Here is an 18,298-nt window from a genome sequence, read left to right on the forward strand (position 1 = left end):
CAAAGGGGCTCCGCCACCCCCGTGCCACCCCCGGGAGGCAGGATCCGCCCGCGTTTCACCCCCAGACGATGATTATTCCTTAATTGCCCGCAAAACAAACGAATAAAGGCCGGGCTGGCCCTTGCTGAGCGGGAAGGAAGCGGCCCCGGTGCCATTCCCGGCGCCAGGCTCGGTCCCGGGGGTCACCGGCCGGGGATGGACGGTACCGAGCGGCTCCGCCGGCCCGGCTGGGCGCCTCAGCTCCCTGCAGCGGGCCAAGGCTTCCTCCGGAGCCAGCAGCACCAGAGTCCTGCCCAGCTCATCCCAGAGGGATCTGCAGCTCCTGTCCCTGCCTGGATCCCCCAGGGCTGCCACAGCCGGGGTCCCCGGGCCCGTGGGGTGCTCAGCCCCATCAGCCCTTCCTCCTGCTGCATCCCCCGGTGCATGGAGCCATCCCCAAAGCCGTTCGGCCCGTCTCAGCCTCTTGGGAAACCCTCCCTGATCCAGCCTTTTTGCCAGCAACGTCAAAAGGGTTTTGCAATGAGAGGCAGCTGCCTGATTTTTTTTTTTTAATTTTTTAATTAATTTTAATAATCCAAGTTCCTTGGAAAATCAGTTTCCAGCAGGGCTGCCCTTGTCCTGTGCCCCAGCTGGGAGCCTCACGGGGAGCACTCGGGAGCAGCTTTTCATCCCGGTGGAGAAGCCTGCTGGAGTCACAGGGGTGCAAGCCAGGGAGGAAAACACCACAGCAGGAGGAGCATCCCAATGGGGACCCCCGGGTGCCCCCCTGGCTGTCAGTGCATCAGGGAATGGGGAGGATTCCAGAGGGAATCAGGGCTCCACTGCCCTTCCCTACCCCCCAGCCCCAGCTGAGGATGCTCCTGAGCACCCCAGTTCCCCCAGCTCCTCTTTCTGCAGCCAGCTCCAGCTCCCAGCAGCCAACCCTGCGATGTGGCAGATATTCCGAGCCAGACTTTGCATCTTGGGAGAGCGCTGCAGCGCCTTCCCTGAGGTGGAAAGTCCCAGGATGGATGTTCGGGAGTTTTCAGGGGAGTTCTTGCAATCAAACCCTACGAGGGTGTAAAACACAACCAGCACTGGCTCAGCTCCTAGCGGGGCTCTGGGCTCCCGAGGATGATCCCGGCTGGAAGCAGGAGCCGGGCAATGGGAGTGGCCGTGCAGGTGTGGAGCTGGAGTCACTCTGTCCATCCCCGGGGCCGCGGGGCAGCAGCTCAGCAGGGAGGGAGGGCCCTGCTGGAAATGTCTGCAGGGTGAAACGCTGTGAGAAATGAGCGCTGCAGAGGGATGGGGATTGTTGGGATGAAAGGAAATGGCTGGTCAGAGGCTGGGGACACATCTGGCCCCAGGGGGAGGTGGTGGCTCAGCTGGGAGCTGGGCCACGCTCTGGGATTCAGGGGCTGGCTCTGAGCTCCTGGAGCTCCATGGCCCCAGGGTGGCACCCAGAGCTGGCACATGGGGGCCCTTTTGGCCAGGGACAAGGGCCAGGGGGAGCTGGGCATGCCAGGATGGGGACACTGAGCTGTGGAGGGACAGACCACGGGGTATCTGTGGGGTGTCAGACTGTGGGCATCACTCCAGGAGAATCAATGGGGCACCAGCCTGCAGAGCATCGATGGGCATCAACGGAGCATCAGATCATGGGGCATCTGTGGGGCACTGGGGTACAAATGGGGCATGACCGGGGCACCAGCTCATGGGCCATCAGATCATGGGGCATCACGGGCATCGGTGGGATATCAGTGGGGCACCAGTGGGGCATCAGTGGGGTATCAAAGGGTACCAGGGTGTACCAAAGGGAACCGACAGGACATCAGAGGGCACTGCTGTGGCACGAGGTGACTCAGTGGGACACCAAGGCCGTGGCTGGGGTCTCACAGGACACCCCAGGGCCACCCTGTGCCACCCGTGGGCCCCGGTGCGGTCGCTGTCGCCCGTGTCCTCGGGCCCGCCCCGCCCCTCGCCCCGCCCCCTTCCCCTAATCGCCGCTTCGATTGGCCCCGGTCCAGCCGCGCTCCTCCCCCTGGGCCCGGGCTCGGGCCGGGATTGGCGGGGGTCCGGGCCAATGGGGCGCGGCACGGGTCCATAAAAGGCGCGGCGGGGGGCGGGCGGGCGCAGCGCTCAGCGGAGCCGGTGGCGGGCGGGGGGCGGCCGGGGCCAGTTCTGTGCGAGTCCCTGCGGGCACCGACCGCGCTCCCGCCGCGCCCCGCGCAGCCGCCCCTCGCCGGCGCCCCTGGGGGGGGTTGTTTTTTGTTTTTTTGCTTTCCCCCCCCACTTTTAAATTTTCCTCCCGCTTCCCCCCGCACCGGCACTTCCGGCGGGTTTCCGGGCGGTTTCCGGGCGAGCGGCGGCGGCGGGGGCGATGCTGGAGGCGGCGGCGGGGCCCGCTCCGGGCGGCGCGGAGCAGCGCGGGAGCCGCTTCAGCGTCCTGACGTGGGAGCAGGTGCAGCGGCTGGACCAGATCCTGGGCGAGGCCGTGCCCATCCACGGCCGCGGCAACTTCCCCACGCTGTCGGTGCGGCCGCGCACCATCGTGCAGGTGAGGGGGCCGAGGGGCCGCGGGGCCGAGGGCTGAGGGGCGAGCTCCGGGCCCCGCTGGACTCTGCCCCGCTCCGGCGGGGGTCAGGCAGAAAATAAAAGTGCTGAGGCGGCGATAACCGGCCCGGCGGGCCCCGAGCCAGCCCGGCCGGGCACCTCGGCCTCCTCCCACGGCCGGTGCGGGCCCGGGGAGCGCGGAGCCGCTGGACGGGCCGGGCTGGAAGGGACCTTAAATTAACATCGGGGAATGGCCTCGGCTGAGGGACCGCAGGGAGCCCGGCACGGCTCTGCCCGGGACAGCCCGAGATCCTGCTGTGTCCCATAGCAGTGTCCCAAAGCTGACTCCTGCCAGGCTTGGAATTCGGGAAAAGCGGCTCAGCCATGGGCACGGACACCTTCCACCAGAGCAGCCTGCTCTGAGTCCTGTCAGCCTGGCCTGGCTGCTCCGGGGGGAGTTAGAAGTTTTGGGGGGACTGGCCCGCATCATCCTGGGCTGCTGTGGGCTCAGTTCCCATCCCGGGGGTCCCGGTGGGGCTGCCAGCAGCCACAGCAGGAATGCCTCACCCCATCCCTGCAGCTGCTGCAGCTTGTGCCATGGATCCTGCTTGGCTTCCTCCCCTCTCACCTTGTTCCTGCTCTTTTTGAGTTAATTTATTGTCCTTAAAAGCAGTGAAATGTGTGTGGCCAGGGCAAAAGTGGCTTTTTTTGGAGCTGCTTCCACGAAATGGCTTCGTGCTGGTGGACATGTTGGGCTCGTGCTGGAAGAGGCAGAGTTATTAATTCAAAGGCCGGATCAAATGTCCGTGTCCTTTGATTTCTGGGCACCCCTGGCTGAATTCTCCAGAGCCTGCCCGATACTTTGGCTTGTTCACGAGCTCCTCTTAGCTTAACCATCAAGTATTAACTGTGTTTAATATTAAACTAACAATGTAGCTCGAATGAGCTGATGCATATTCATATTTGGGAGGCGACTTCATTCCTCAGTAATGACTCATCAAATGTAAAATCGGGCATGTTGGCTTCTAATTAAAAAGCCTATTCACGGCGCTAAGACCCAACTGGCTTTCACAATAACCGGGATTTTGGAGCCTCAGCTGCTTGAGAAAGAGTCAGAGTTAAGCCTGGGAGACGGAAGGGTGACATTTGAAAGGCAGGTCTGGGATTCCTCGAGTTGCTGTCGGGGGCAGCAGGGCTGGCTTTGGCTGCCTCGGGCAGAATGGCAGATGGCGAGAGCTGCAGGCAGGAGGCTGCCCTGGCTGGGGCAGCACCGACACTGCAGCAGCTCCTGGGGCTGCCCAAAGGGTGCTGCCAGCAGCAGCCTCCAGCACGGGATAGCTGAGGGCTGTAATTGTGCCCGGCCGTGCTGGCAGAGCCTGTGTTTAGGGCTGACTAAGCTGGAACAAGTAACCCAAAAGGCAGTTATTTATCCTGTTGTTGTTGTCGAGGGAGCTGCGAGGCGCAGGTCAGGACGCAGCAGGATTTGCTCCTGCCTGGCTGTCACAGTCAATTATCCCAACCACACGGAAGGTGAGCTGCTGTTTTGGGAAGCAGGTCAGCAGCTGCCTAACCCTGGAAATATCCAGCCCTCTGGGGGAAAATGCAGCCCTGAACCCACTGCCTGCAGCCAGGGGGGATGAGCTCCAGGTGAGGGCTGCTGGGTGGAAGCTCCCAGGAAATGGCAAAGTGCTCTGCTCCCTGCTGCTCTTTGGGTTGGAGATTTCTGGGATGGTTTGGGACAACACTGACTGGAGCAATTGGGTCTTTTCCCTGTTTTCTGAGTATATCTCACACAGACAGCCTGGGGAACTTGAGTGAGCTTGGAGCCTGTGGGCCTGGAACGCTGCAGCTCCTGAGCCGTGACCAGAAAGGGGTTAAGCAAATGTTCTTTGGGGTCAGGAAATTAATCTGGAACAAGATCTTCTCCAAGCACTGGGCCCAGCTCTGCATCTAAGACTTTGTGACCTATATCTTGTGTCTCTGAGCCTGGGAGCACTGGGAGCAGCCTCTGAGTGCACGAGCAGTGCTGGAGCTGTGCCCTGCGTGAGTGGCTCCAGCTGGCAGCAGGGCCAGGCCAGCAGCTCCCCTGGGTGACGTTTGCTCGCTTTGGGGCAACAGCCCTGTGTGTCTTCTAGGAGCAGATCCATCCTTTCAGACTGTCTGCCCTGGAAAACAGCTTCATTCTCTGGCTGGGCAGGTGTGGCCTGGGTGAGCAGCCCCTGGTTCACTGTGCCTGGCATGTGACTGTCACCACGGGCTTGGCGAGGAGCCCAGCTGCTGAGCAGGGGTGGCTCATGGAGAGAGGGGAAGCACCAGGGGAAGCTGCCTCCTGAGCCTTGACAGCCTCCCAGGTGTGCAGACAGCAGTGGGGGTGTGCTGGGGTGTTTTTGGGAAGGCAGCAGAACTCGCTGGTGGCCCTTGGCGCGGTCACCGAGGGTCTGGGAGGTGATGAGGGTTCCATGCTGCAGTCCCTGACCTTTTCTGTGTTCTTCCTCCCAAAAAACCCATGGAGAGGCAGCTTTACTGCTGCTGGGACCAGATCTGTAATGCTTCTGCTCTCCCCCAGAACTGCTCAGGCCCCAGGCAGCCAAGAGGGTTTGGCCCTTGTGATGCAGCTTGGAATTTAAGTTCATGTTTTGGGCAGCCAAAATGCAGAGTTTGTGGGGCCTCTCAAACTAGGGCAGGCTCACAGGGCTGAAGGGCCCAGTCAGACTGGCTCTTGATGATCCAATTTGTCCATTTGTGTCCCAAGCTTCGGCTCTTTCAAGCCATGGCCTTGCTCTAGGCTGGCTGGTTGGGACTCCCAGGAAAATGGAAAATGGCTGGAGGGGAACACGAAAGCAGGATGACAGGATGAGATGTGGGGAGAGCTTCTGCTGGAAGGTGCAAACCTAATCTTCCTGGGATCTTTGAGCTGAGTTAAACTCAAATTATAAGCTGGTGTCCAGATAGTTTATTTTATGGTCTTGGGGGTTATTTTAGCCTCCTGCTTGTTAAGTAATCAGGCAGGTGATTCAGCTTCCCAGTAAATGAACAAAGCTTTGGAGGGGCTGCTGGGTGTGCCAGGACTGAGCAGGCAGCATTAAAATCACCGGAGTAACACCCGTAAGATGAAAGCTGCCTCTTGTGCTTGATAGCACGCCAAGCTCAGCACGAAGCTCTGACACACTGGAAATTGTTAGGATACACTTACTAGTTGGGACATGAACTTGCATACGCCTGGCTGGGGCTTTTGAGCTGCTCTGGCATCTTGATTTGCCTTTAATGAATCTTGACAGTCCGAAGGGATGGCTAAAAGGAGTGAGCCACCCTGATTAAATCCACAGGGACTGCTGCAGACTGTGCTGCCACCTCCTCTTTGGGGTCGGCTGCTCTTGGCTTGGTCACTGGAGCTGGGAGGGGATGTAGGGGGCAGAGACCACCCCAAAAAATGGGGTCAGGAAGGGCCTCCAGGCCAGAGTGGGGAAGGCAGGGAGAGCAGACCCTGCACTGGAAGCACAACAGCTGATCCTGTGCAGTGAGATCTCTAATGCCAGGGAATAAGTGAAGGAGAGCCACCCCAGCTGCTGGCAGGACTCGGGATGCTTTCCAAAGTGACCTATTTCCAATGGATTAGCTTTTTATTTCACTGTCTTGCACTGGAGTGACCTGTAGGAACGCGGGGAGTGCTCCTGCTGCCCCAGGCTGCTCCTCTGCCTCTCACTGACCGTGTCTCTGTCTCAGGTTGTCCGTAGCCGCCTGGAGAAGAAGGGAGTCCCAGTGCACAACGTCAGGCTGAACGGCTCAGCTGCCAGTCACGTCCTGCACCAGGACAGTGGCTTGGGCTACAAGGACCTGGACCTCATCTTCGGGGTGGATCTGAAGACCGAGGACGTTTTCCAGCTGGTTAAAGATGTGGTCATGGACTGCCTGCTGGACTTCCTCCCCGAAGGAGTCAACAAGGACAAGATCACGCCCATGACCCTGAAGGAGGCCTATGTGCAGAAGCTGGTGAAGGTGTGCAACGAGACCGACCGCTGGAGCCTCATCTCGCTCTCCAACAACAGCGGCAAGAACGTGGAGCTCAAGTTCGTGGACTCGCTGCGCCGCCAGTTCGAGTTCAGCGTGGACTCCTTCCAGATCATCCTGGACTCGCTCCTGCTCTTCGGGGAGTGCTCGGAGAACCCCATGGCCGAGAACTTCCACCCCACGGTGACCGGGGAGAGCATGTACGGGGACTTCGAGGAGGCCATGGAGCACCTGCGGCACCGCGTCATCGCCACGCGCAACCCCGAGGAGATCCGCGGCGGGGGGCTCCTCAAGTACTGCAACCTCCTGGTCAGGGGCTTCAAGCCCAAGTCCGAGGTGGATATGAAGGCCCTGCAGAGGTACATGTGCTCCAGGTTCTTCATAGACTTCTCTGACATCGGCGAGCAGCTGAGGAAGCTGGAGTGTTACCTGCAGAGCCACTTTGTGGGCATGGAGAGCAACAGATATGACTATTTGATGACCCTGCACAGGGTGGTCAACGAGAGCACAGTCTGCCTCATGGGACATGAGAGGAGGCAGACCCTGAACCTCATTGCCATGCTGGCCGTGAGGGTCCTGGCTGAGCAGAACATCATCCCCACGGTCACAAACGTTACCTGCTTCTACCAGCCAGCCCCTTATGTCAGTGAAATAAACTTCAACTACTACGTGACCCACGTGCAGCCCTTCCTGCCTTGCAATCAGTCTTACCCCACGTGGCTTCCCTGTAACTGAGCCAGGACAAACCCCGGGGTCTGTCCTCCAAGGTATTTCCTTGCCTTGGGGGGTTGGGAGGGTGGGGAGGGGGGAACAGAATGAAACCTACCAACCTTCCCAGAACTGCAACAAAAGGAAACTTCCTGGACTCTTGCTTGAGTGTCTCGTTCCTGGGATTGTTGGGACGAGCATTGTCTGCTGTACACTGTGATGGGAAGTGCAGTGTTATGGGAATGACTCCTTATGGAATTGTGGAGGCAATGGGGTGGGTGGGGTGTGTGAGGGGAGACTGTAGAAATATGCTAAGGTAGAGCTGCACTGCCCTGAAATGGATCTGAATTGTGGTTGTTTTTTTTTTTTAGTGCAGGAGGTGTTCTGGGTGTGCAAACTTGTGGTTTCTGCCGAGAGAAGCCAGGGTGGCTAATTCCTTTGAAGGACCAAAGAATCCTGTTTAAGTGCCTGTAACAATATAAACACAACTGTACTGTAAACTTTATTATTTTCTGCGGGGGCTGATGGCCCAGAGCTCAAGTGGGGAATGTCTGAGGAGGAAAACGTTTCTGTCGTGGGTGGGAGGGTCGCAAGATCATTTCTTATCCTGGCTGAGGCCAGAGCAGGTTCTGTGTGGCTGAGGGGTTTGGGCATGACTTGATGCCTGTGAAGGACCAGCTGGAGCCAGGGGCTGCCAAAGTGGGGCTGCCTAGCCTGGGGGGTTGGAATTGCCTGGAACTGGGAGCGCTGGGGAGGGGGGGAGTGCATGGTGGAAAATGCTGTGCAGGGCTTGCTGGAAAAAAGAAAGGCAGCAGGGACCTACACTTGGATTTCTTCAAGCTCCCAAGTCTGCAGTGCCAAAATATAGTGAGGCAGATGATTTGTCCAGGAGCCTGGCCCAGGCTGCCAAACCTAATCCTGTTTTTTCTAGGGGAATTTGAAATGCTGCTCTTCCGACTTTTTTTTTTTTTTAATTTTTTTTTTTTTGGACATGCAGTGTGATTTTAATGCACAAAGCCACAGGCCAGCTGGGCCATGGGGAAGGTGAGGCTGGTCCTTTGAAGCACAAACCATCCAGGTCGCTGGTCAGTCATTTCCAGCTGTCGCTGTGTCCTCCAGGGAGGTGGACAGGCCTCTTCATGCTGGAGATCATCCCTTGGGAAGGTCCTATCTCCAAAGCAGCCCATTCCCAGCCCTGTGATTCACTGATAGCATTTGAAATTCATTCTCTAGCTAGAAATGGAGCCTGGGGCCAGAAGGGGGGGTGAAGTTAGTTGGCCTTAGGGAAGCAATGTCTTCTGAGCAGACCCTCTGGTGTTTGGAGGGTTTGGCTCTCTCAGCCCGGCGTGGCTTTGAAGCTGTTGAGTGTCCGGAGCACAGAAGTTTTTCACGGAGGTGCCTGGGCTGCCGAGCCCCCGAGGTCTCGGGTTTCAGTGGGCAGGCAGCAGGCATTTCCTAGGGATGCTGCTCGGGAACACCACCACAGCTTCCTGGTGCTGCCTCCGGGGCTGACCTGCTCCAGTACCTTTACTAACTCGTGTTTTTTGGGGTTTTTTGGGTTTTTTTTTGTTTTGTTTTTGTGACAAAACTGTAATACCCGGACAGATTGAAATAAAGACTAGATCCTTGGAATGTGTATAGCCAGATTGGTACCTTTTTTGGGGTGGGGGCAGTGTGAATGGGGAGCCAGGGGTGGGGGTGGCTCTCGGCATCAGCTGGAGCTGGCCCAGCTCTGCTCCCTGCACCCGCAGCTGGGGAGTGGCACTGGCCCCGGGCTTGTTGCAGGTTCTGGCTGCCTCCTGAGCTCAGCTCAGCCCTCGTGGCAGTCCCCAGCTCCCCAGAGCCTCATCCCTGTGCTGGGAGCTTGGGATTTCCCAGGCAGGGTCAAACTGGTTTAGGGCTGCTGTTGGGAGCCTGACTGTGCCACTGCTGTGGCTTTGAGGAAGGTGAGATTTTTTCCCTTGCATTTGAAATGGAACAGAGATGCCATGTAGCGTGTTTTTTACAGGCTGCTCCTACCCACAGACACACTAAACTGAAATTCCCTCCTTCCCTTTGAGGTGTCTGAGCAGATCCCCTACAGCCACAGCTCAACAGGGTGACCTACCATTGAGATTGCACTTTGCATTTATGGAGTGTGTGTGGTGGGGCTCTTGTGAGTGGCTTGAACCTGAATTTTTCTTGACCTTGCAGTGATACTGTGCTGCCTCCTGTGAGGGGGCAATTGGAAGATTCCAGTAGCTTGAATGGCACTTGATTTCTTTTTTTTTTTTCCCCGTTGTTTTGTTTGTTTTAAATGTCCTTTTTTTCCTACACCTGTATCACTTGTCATGCGATGGGCTTGACATAGACTCACTAGATTCTTTAGAATCTGTTACGAATAAATACAGTGTATTCAATTTTGTTGGATTATTTTTATTATTTGCTTGTCCATCTGGGTGGTGTGATGAGGAGATGACCCAACCCTGTTCCCACCAAAAGCCAGGCTCAGGACCAGCTGGGCAGCTGCAAAGGGGCAGGCTGGGCACCTGGTCTGGAGCTGCCTGAGTCCAGAGCAGCTCTGAGCCCTGGGGAGCGCCGTGGCTGCTGTCAGGGCCCTCCTGCAGCTGGGGGAGGTTTCTGTTTTAGACACTGTTCTTTAGAGCTGTGCATTTTGCCTTTCCCTGTTGCTGGAGAGGGAGGGTGGCACCAGGGCCCTCCCTGCTGGCTTTCCATGGCTCCATCCCTGCTGCTGAGAGCAGCAAGAGGTGCCTGAAGCCCTTGGGCTTGGTTCTGACCCACCTGCAGGCTGCTTCCTCCTGGAGGAGGAGAGACTGAGGCTGGGGAGGGCTGTGGTGTCCCAGGCAAAGCCGTGTGCTGCGGGTGGCAGGGCTGGCAGCTGGGTGCAGCTCCCCAGCCCTGGCTGCCCTCCAGCCCAAGATGAGGTTTCACTTCCCCCTGTGGAGCTCCAGGCAGTTCTGGTTCCACTGCAACAATGGAGCTGAGGAGGTGCCAGTCCCTCTTTGGGACAGACTTGCTGGCTCTGCATCTCCAAACCTTCACAGTCCTGGGCCAAGCTTCCCTCTGACAGCAGGGCTGGGGTGTTCTTGCTGGGCTGGCACTGCCACAGTCCCTGTCCCTGCTTGGGCAGGCTCTGCCTTTTGCAGGGCTCATTTCTCTCTGACCTGCTGGGTTTAGAGATGTTTCCCTCTCTCTGGCCCAAACCCAGCATGATCTCCTGCCTTTTCCAAGTGTGTATCACCGATGGAAGCAGCTCTGAAGTATCTTAGGCCCTCAGCTGTCTCCTGTGTGAGTGGCTGCTCCTGCTGTGGGTGTGTGGTGAATAAGCTGCCTCTGGATTTGTGACCCTGAGCAGAGCAGCAAAAGCCCTGACAGAGTTGGCTGGGCATTGTTGGGTGGATCAGAGCATACAAAGGGATGTTGGTGGAAAGTACTCGTTGTGATCAGAAAGGAGCTATCAATGTTTACAGCCCAGATTCCCATCCCTCTTTTGTTAATTGTCAAATAAAAAAAAACCCTATATATTTTCTCACAGCCTGTATTCTGTCATTATTTTCCTCTTTGAGCAGAGGGGGTGATGGATCAGCCAGGATGTGCCTGAGGCTGTGCTGGGTGCAGTCCAGGCTCAGGTGCTGCTGCAGGGCTCCCCTCAGCCTGGCTCTGAGGCCGGGGCTGTTCCTTCAGGGCCGTAATTACAGTCCCTCCGTGCAGCCCATGGCCTGGGCAGTGCCCAGCTCGGTGCCTGTGCTGGGAGCAGGGCTGCTGGCACGGTGGCACGGTGCTGCATGTGCCCACAGCCCCTCTGCCCAGGCTGCAGGAGCATCCGAACCCAGCCAGCCTTGCAGAGCAGCCGCGCTCCTGGGGCTGCTGCGGCTTTTGCAGCTGCAGCTTTTTCTCCTGGAAGGACACCTGGCCGTGCTCCAAGCTCACTGAAACGGCAGGAATTTGTCCTGACTCCAGCATGCAAGAAGCATCTTGCTGCAGCCCTGCTGCCTCCAGCCTGGCCCTGCGCCCAGGGTGGCACCAGCTCCGTGCGGGCGGCTGCTAGACCCAGCACAGCATTTCCATTTCATTTTATCGCTATTGAGCTTTTCCTTGCAGCGTGCCAGTGCTTCTCCCTGGCTGCCCTCCTCCTCCTCCTCGTCCCGGCTGTGAAGGCTGCTCCTGGGGCTGCAGCAGAGGAGAGAACAGCCTGTCTGTGTGCCTCCCCTGCCATTTATAGCCGCGCTGGGCTCGGCACCCGCTGCCAAGCACGGGACAAACGCTCCATTGATGTGTCCCTTCCCCGAGGGCTCCCGGCCCGGGCTGGGCTGCCCGGGGCTGGCACAGCCCCCTGCCTGTCCCAGGGCTGGCACAGGGCAGGCTGAGGGTGAGGATTCTGCTCTGTCCCTCACTCTGATCCCATCTCCTGGCCCTGCTGCGGGACCAGGCTCAGCCTTTTCTGATCCACACAGGGTTTGAGCTCCTGCTGGAACTGTGGAATACCCTGGCTTGGAATGGAGCCACCCAGAGCATCAAGGACAACCCCAAGTGTGCTTCTGAGGGTTTCCAAACCCTTCCTGACCTCTGGCAGACTCGGTGCTGTGACCACTTCCCTGGGGAGCCTGTTCCAGTGCCCAGCACCCCTGGGTGTAGAACCTCTTGTGTGCACAGGCAGAGGAACCTCTAAAAAGCTTTTTTCCCCCTCTGTACATGAAGTATTTGTTCTGTTCAGCTCTAAACACAGGTTGCCACAGACTTCTTGGCTATCAGCTCCATGTTTTCCCTGACACCCACCTTCTCCCACCTCTGGCCTCTTGGATGCAGCCTGGAGCGAGCAGCTCAGGCACTCCCGTCCCTCCTGAGCCACCGCAAGAACAGATCAGCTCCTGCAGAGCCTCCTGCCCGCTCCACGGCATTCCAGCCTGCCCCAAACCCCCGGATGCCCGCTCATCCCTGCTCCTTTTCTCCGGGAATGACCCACACGTGCCCGAGCTGCTGCTGGGCTGGGAGTTGCTGCTGGGTCGCTGCTCCCTCACCGGGGCGGATCCCCGGGCCCGGACACACATTCCAGCCTGTGGAAACACGATGGCTCTGACGAATTTGATTGAAATCCTCCGCTGGCATCCCGAGGTGCTCAGGGGGATGACTGACAGCCAGGGCAGAGGCGTTTCCTGAGGAAAGGAGGAAAAGAAATCAATTGCCTTGTCACCGCAGCCTGGAGGTGTTGCACAAGGGAGAGGCCAAGGACGGGGTGTCCTTGCTCCCCTGCACCCCAAACCCTGCCCGTCCCACCGGGGGGGGATGCCAGGGGGATGCCAGGGGGAAACAGCGACATTCCCAGATGGATGAGGGCTGGGGAAACAGCGACATTCCCAGATGGATGAGGGCTGGGGAAACAGCGACATTCCCAGTGGATGAGGGCTGGGGAAACAGCGACATTCCCAGTGGATGAGGGCTGGAGGGCGGGACGGCGGCTCCGGAGCGGGCAGAGGCTGGAGCGGCGCCCCGGAGCGCAGGGCGGTGTGAGATGCGTTATCTCTCCCTGTGCAGGTGAGAACTCGCATTTTCTGCCAGCACAGAGCTCGCGTTTTCACTGCCAGCAGCTCGCTCCTTTCCCATCGCCGGGCCGTTCCCACCCTCCCTTTGCACAGGATGGGGACAGAACACAGCCCCGGCTGCCTGGGGTGGTTGATCCTTGCCCTCTCCACCACCACGGCGTGTTTGCCCTCCTTATCTCGCTGCTATCGAAGCCCGGGCTCGGCTGGAGCAGTGTCACCCTGCCTTCAAAGGGGAAGGCAGCGCTCCGGGGCTGTTTGTGTGCCCTATATTTGTGCCTTGTAATCCAAGGAGGGGCTGGAGGTACGGACACCCCTGCAGCCCTCCTCCCTTCCCCCCGTGCCGGCGTGGCTGGAACAGCTGATTACTTTAAGCATCCCTCTAGTAATATGCAATTAGAGGAGGCTTGGGCTGAAATCCCGGCTAAATCCGCGTGTCCGTGCCGTGACTCAGCCAGGGGTGCTCCCCTGGCGGATCCCGGGTGCATTCCTTAGGGACTGGACACGATGGTTAACGTGCCACTCGCAGTCACCCTTCCCGATGTCACCGGTGGAACGAGTCCAGCCGGTTCCTGCCCTGCTCCTCCTTGCTCGCCGCAGCTCCACGGCCGGGCCGAGCCCCCGGGCCGGGATCCCCCTTCCAGAGGGGTTTGCAGCCAGTCCGGCAGGAACCGGTCCCTCCAAAGGCGCTGCTCTGCCCGGGGCTGCTCCAGCTGAGATCAGAGACTAAAAACCCCGAACTGCGGACGGTGGGAAGGCAGCGCAGAGCCAGCCCTGGCCTGGGGTGGCAGGGAGGGCTGGGAGCGTGTGTCACCTTCTCCCATGGGAGATGCTGCCAGCAGCAGCAGCTCCGGGGTTTGGGAGCGTGCCCTTCAGGGAACAGGGGAGCAGCCTTTGGAGCCAGCCTGCTCCTCTGGGCAGGTGCTGCTGCTCCGTGACGTGAGGAGGGCACAACGTGAGTAAGAGCATCCTCAGCAGGGCCCACGTCAGAGCTGAGCTCAGCCGGGAGGGGCCGGGCCCTCCGCCCCCAGAACGCCCAGGGAGCTGGAGATGGTGGCACTGCTAATGGCACTAATTGCCAGTGGTTACTGAGCTGATGATTTGCTTTATCCAGGCGGGCTGGGTCACCCCATCGGGCCCGAGGCCATCCCGGGTGTGCAGAGAGCCAGGAGGGACCAGGGGGTGGCACAGGCAGGGCTGGGGTGCAGGAACAGCAGCCCTGGGCAGGAGCTTGGGGCTCTTGGTGGGTGAAAGCTCAGCAGGGCCTCACCACCCTCACAGGGAGGAATTAATTCTAAAATCCCATCTAAACCTACTCAGTTTAAAGCCATTCCCCTTTCTGCCACTTGTCTTCTTTTGCTGCAAAGCTCTCAGCAGCTCTTCTTGAGTGGAAATACAGCTTCATCTTGGCTGAAATTCTGGTGGAAAGTGGGGATTTGGGTTAAAGTCCTGGGCTGAAAGCAGAGCAGGTGATGGGAGCTCAGAGGGCTGAGATTCTGGGAGCTCACAGTGCAGCTGAGCTTTAAATTTAGGATGTTTCCAGGCTGGTGAGCAGATCTGTGGCTCAGCCCTCAGACTTTGACTCCCAGTCACAGGAAGGATTTAACAGCTCTCAGGAAGAAGGGAGTGGGGAAAACACATCCCTGTGATCCCCTTTGGAGGATGAGCTGAGCTCTTTGGGGCTCCCCGTGGCACGGAGTGTCCCAGCAGCAGAAAAACGCCAGGACCTGATCCAAAACCCTCCCTGGGAGTTTTTCCATCTGCTGCACCGGGCTGTAGATCAAACCTCGGCTGACCTGCGGGGCTGACACGGGGAGAATGGGCTTTGGGGTTTGTTTAATGTCCCTGGGGCTGGGAAAGGACGTTCCTGGGTCCTGTCCTCCCTTTGTTCCAGCTCGGGCAGTGTAGCACGGAGCCCCAGCAGGGGCTGTGCTGCCCCGGCCTCTCTGCCTCCTCCTCTGGCAGCCGCTGGGTTTTGGTGCTCGCAGGGATCTCCAGGGATTTCAGGAGTGGGCAGGTGGTGGGTGGGCTCTCCACAGGAGGGGCTGAGGGTGCAGCGCCAGCATCTCCCGGGGCACAGGGAGCAGAGGGACAGGGAGGAGGGAGGGGGATCCCACAAGGCTGTGACCCAGCTCCGAGTGCCCCGCACCGGGCAGGGATGCCAGGGAGGAGCTGGGAGCGCCGGGATGAGGCTGCCCCGGCCGGAGGGGGAATGGCTGCGGAGGACGGCGCTGCTGTGTGGGATTTGGCCACAGCTTCTCCTCCCGGCAGCTGCTTCCCCCCTCGCACGGGGTTATCAGAGCTCTCGGCGGGCAGCGATAGCACAAGGACACGGCCGGCTCCTGGGGACACGGGGACCTCAGGGACAGCCTGCTGGCTTTGCCTATCACAGGAAAGAGCCGAAAACAGGCAGGGAAAACAAACCCAGGCTCCGTGTGGGAGCCCCGCTGGCATCAGCAAAACTTTCCGTGGAAATCGGTGGCACCCGGGGACAAAGCCTCACCTCGGGGACGCATGGAGGGGACACACCTTGTCCCCGCATCCTCTGCTGCTCTCTGGTCACCCAGGGGACCAAAGTTTATCGATGGCTGGGATTATGGGGCTCCCGCGGGAATCACGGGTTTTCCTGGGATGGAAAAGGGGCGGTGTCCCGGAGCCGGGTGCGGTGCCCGCCGGGGGAGCCGCGGTCCCAGAACCGTGCCCGGTCCCCGGTGTCCCTCCCTCCGGTGCGGGTTTTTCTTGGCAGCCCCGGGCAGGAATGTTTCCCGCTGCCGAGCGAAAGTGGAGGCAGGGATTGCTGGAATAGCGACAGGCTGAGTAACAGCGCTAACTTTATTCTGCAAACAAAGGGCAGTGTCCCGGCCGTGCGGGGGCCGGCCCGGGGTCCCTGCCCCGAATTCCTGTCCCGGAGACCCCCCTGGGCCCGGCCCCCGTCTGCTGCTCCCGCCGGCCCAAAGCGCATTTCCAGAAGCGGGGAGAGGCCGTAGAACAGCGCAGAAAGGCGGGGATTCCCCTCCGAGCCTTCCAAGCAGGGCTTCTCCCTGTGCAGGTGCATCCCCAGCCTGTCTCCCAGGATTTTGGGGGCTGCCAGCCTGGCGTGGACACCAGAGAGCCCTGAGCCCCCGTGCTGCCCTCCCGGGGCATTTCTCCCTGGGGAAGGGATCCCCGCCGGAGCCCAGGGCTGGGGCAGCGGCCCCTGCTCCGAGCAGAGACCCTGCCCGGAATGCGGCCCCGGACCGGCTCTCGCTGCCACCGGGGCTCGCTCGGAGCAGGACCCGTCCCGGCCGCAGCCTTGGTGCCAGGGCCGGCCTTGGCTGCGGGGCTCGGGGCAAGGCAGCGCTTTCCAAAACAAATATTTGTGCAGCGCAACAACACGTGGGAAAGAGCAGGAGGATTTGCTTGCCCGGCTCCAGGGGAGGTTCCCAGGAGCTGCACTCGGCCGTGGGGGTTCAGCTGTGCCCTGCTCTGTCACTGAGCTGAGCTGCTCGGCTTTGGAGCCTCTTTGTGCTCCGTGGCTTTGCACAAAATGGGTTTGAATTTGCAACCCAGGAGGGAAATCTCCCTTGGCTGGACTCAGAAAATCCCTCTGGACATGAGGGAGGGGGTGTTGAGGCAGAGCTGGGTCTGTGCCGTGCCTGGCTCTGCCCTGCCCTCTTTGCTGGAGAATCTCAAAGGCCCCAAATCTCCCCCAAACCCTCCCGTGTGTGAAGCTGGGCAGGGTTGTGCCCTGGCAGCCCGAGGTGTCAGAACACCCAGGAGCTCCTGAGCTCCCCAGCTGCTGCTCCTGCCCTGCAGAGGGACCCGAGCCTGGGGCGCCGAGGGCCAGAGCTCACTGGGAGCTGAGGCAGTGAAAGCTCGGGGTGAGGCCAGGGCCCATCTCATACATTGAATTTTATATATTCATTATAAATTGATGGCCTGGCTGCTCCCACCGAGGCACCAGAGCCTGGGGTGAGCTCCTCCTCCTCCTCTTCCTCTCCCAGATGCATCAGCGGTCAGGGGGGAGCGTGGCCCTGCCTGTGCTCCGCTGGCTTTCGGTCCCTCTGTGCTTTATTGCCATTGTCCCTGTGTCCCCGGTGCCTCTGGAGCTGCCAGCCCCTGCGGTGCCCCTCCCAGGGACCCCCGGAGCCGGGCAGGGCGGCGGGAGGCTCCGGCTGTCCCCAGGGCTGGTGGCGTGTCCCGAGCACGTTGCTCCCCCCGTGCCCTGCTGGGCTCAGCCAGGGCTTCCCCTGGGCTTCTCCATAACGGGAGCTGCTCCCGGCCCCTCTTCCCTCCTGCTCCGCTCCATAAGAGGCGAGGCGGGGAGCGCCGAGAGGAGCCCGAGCCTGGCTCTGCTCCCTGGATTCCTTTCCTGCCCGTCACCGACCGATTTAGTGCCCGGCGTCAGCCCGGGGGGCGCGGGGCTGGCACGGCCCGGGGCTGGCACGGCCCGGGGCTGGCACGGCCCGGGGACACCGCCGGGACCCCAGGCTGAGCACGGAGCTGTTGTTCCGGGGGTCCTGGTGTCCCCGGCACGCCCAGGGAAGGATGAGCACCCCGCTGGGACATGTGGAAACCTGGAGCTGCCTCTCTGGAAGGGAACCCCAAACCCCCAAATCTGCCCATTCTGAGGATTCTGGGATTGGGAACCCCAAACCCCCAAATCTGCCCATTCTGAGGATTCTGGGATTGGGAACCCCAAACCCCCAAATCTGCCCATTCTGAGGATTCTGCTGCTGCAGTTTTTTAGGAAATCCTCACCTACAGCCCAGCACACGGAGCCCAGGGATCTCTGGATCCTCCCGAGGGAAGGGCTGCGAGTAATAATTGGTGCTTTTTGCAATTAATCTCATTAAAGCTCTTAATGAACCGTGATCAGGTTACAGGGCTCCTGTCATCTCGGAGTGCTGGGGATTAGCAGGGGCAGGGAAGGAAGCAGCAGGGGAGGGGTGTCCCTGGAGTCAGCTCTGGCATCCCTGCTGCAGGCTTGGGAGTTGGGCTTCACACCTACCCATTCCACTTCATATATTGAATTTTATATATTTATTATAAATCACAGCGCCAAGGTTGCAGGGGGGATCTGTCCCACTCCCCCAACGGGAGATGGGACAGTGAGCAAGGCAAAGCCACTGAGCAGCACCTTGCCCTTTGCTGCACACGTCATGGAGCTATTTTGGGGACCATTCCTCACTGCTCTGCCCTTCCCAGGACTTGCCAACCCACAGATTTGGCTGCTGCGGGTGCAGGGAAGCCCTGGTGCTGAAGGGAAGGGGCAGGTGCAGGCCCCAGGGTGCTTGGGGAGGAGCAGGAGGAAGGTTCCCCTCTGCTGGGGATGCAGTCCCTGGATCCTGCCCGGGCTGGGGACATGGAACACCTGGGAAGGAGCAGCTGTGGTGATCGGGTTGGGGCAGCCAGGACTGGAAACAGAGAGGCTGCTCTGTGCTGGGAAACTGGGGCTGATCAGGCAGCCCCGGGGTGCAGGTGGCAGGCAGGGATACCTGAACCCTGGAAAATCGTGGCTGGGACAGTCCTGG

At 59.8% G+C, this 18,298-nt stretch overlaps 1 protein-coding gene across 1 annotated transcript; it reads left to right on the top strand.

Annotated features, from left to right (window-relative positions):
* The first annotated feature begins 2,101 nt into the window (after positions 1-2,101).
* TENT5B (terminal nucleotidyltransferase 5B) lies at positions 2,102-9,647 on the top strand. The gene is made up of 2 exons (XM_071453128.1): positions 2,102-2,536; positions 6,256-9,647. The coding sequence occupies exons 1-2, from the start codon at positions 2,360-2,362 to the stop codon at positions 7,273-7,275; spliced, it is 1,197 nt and encodes a 398-aa protein (XP_071309229.1). The 5' UTR covers positions 2,102-2,359; the 3' UTR covers positions 7,276-9,647.
* The last annotated feature ends 8,651 nt before the right edge of the window (positions 9,648-18,298 follow it).

The sequence above is a fragment of the Agelaius tricolor genome, unplaced genomic scaffold (genome assembly GCF_023055355.1).
Source record: "Agelaius tricolor isolate 1412-34295 unplaced genomic scaffold, bAgeTri1.0.p SCAF_36, whole genome shotgun sequence".
NCBI lineage: Eukaryota > Metazoa > Chordata > Aves > Passeriformes > Icteridae > Agelaius > Agelaius tricolor.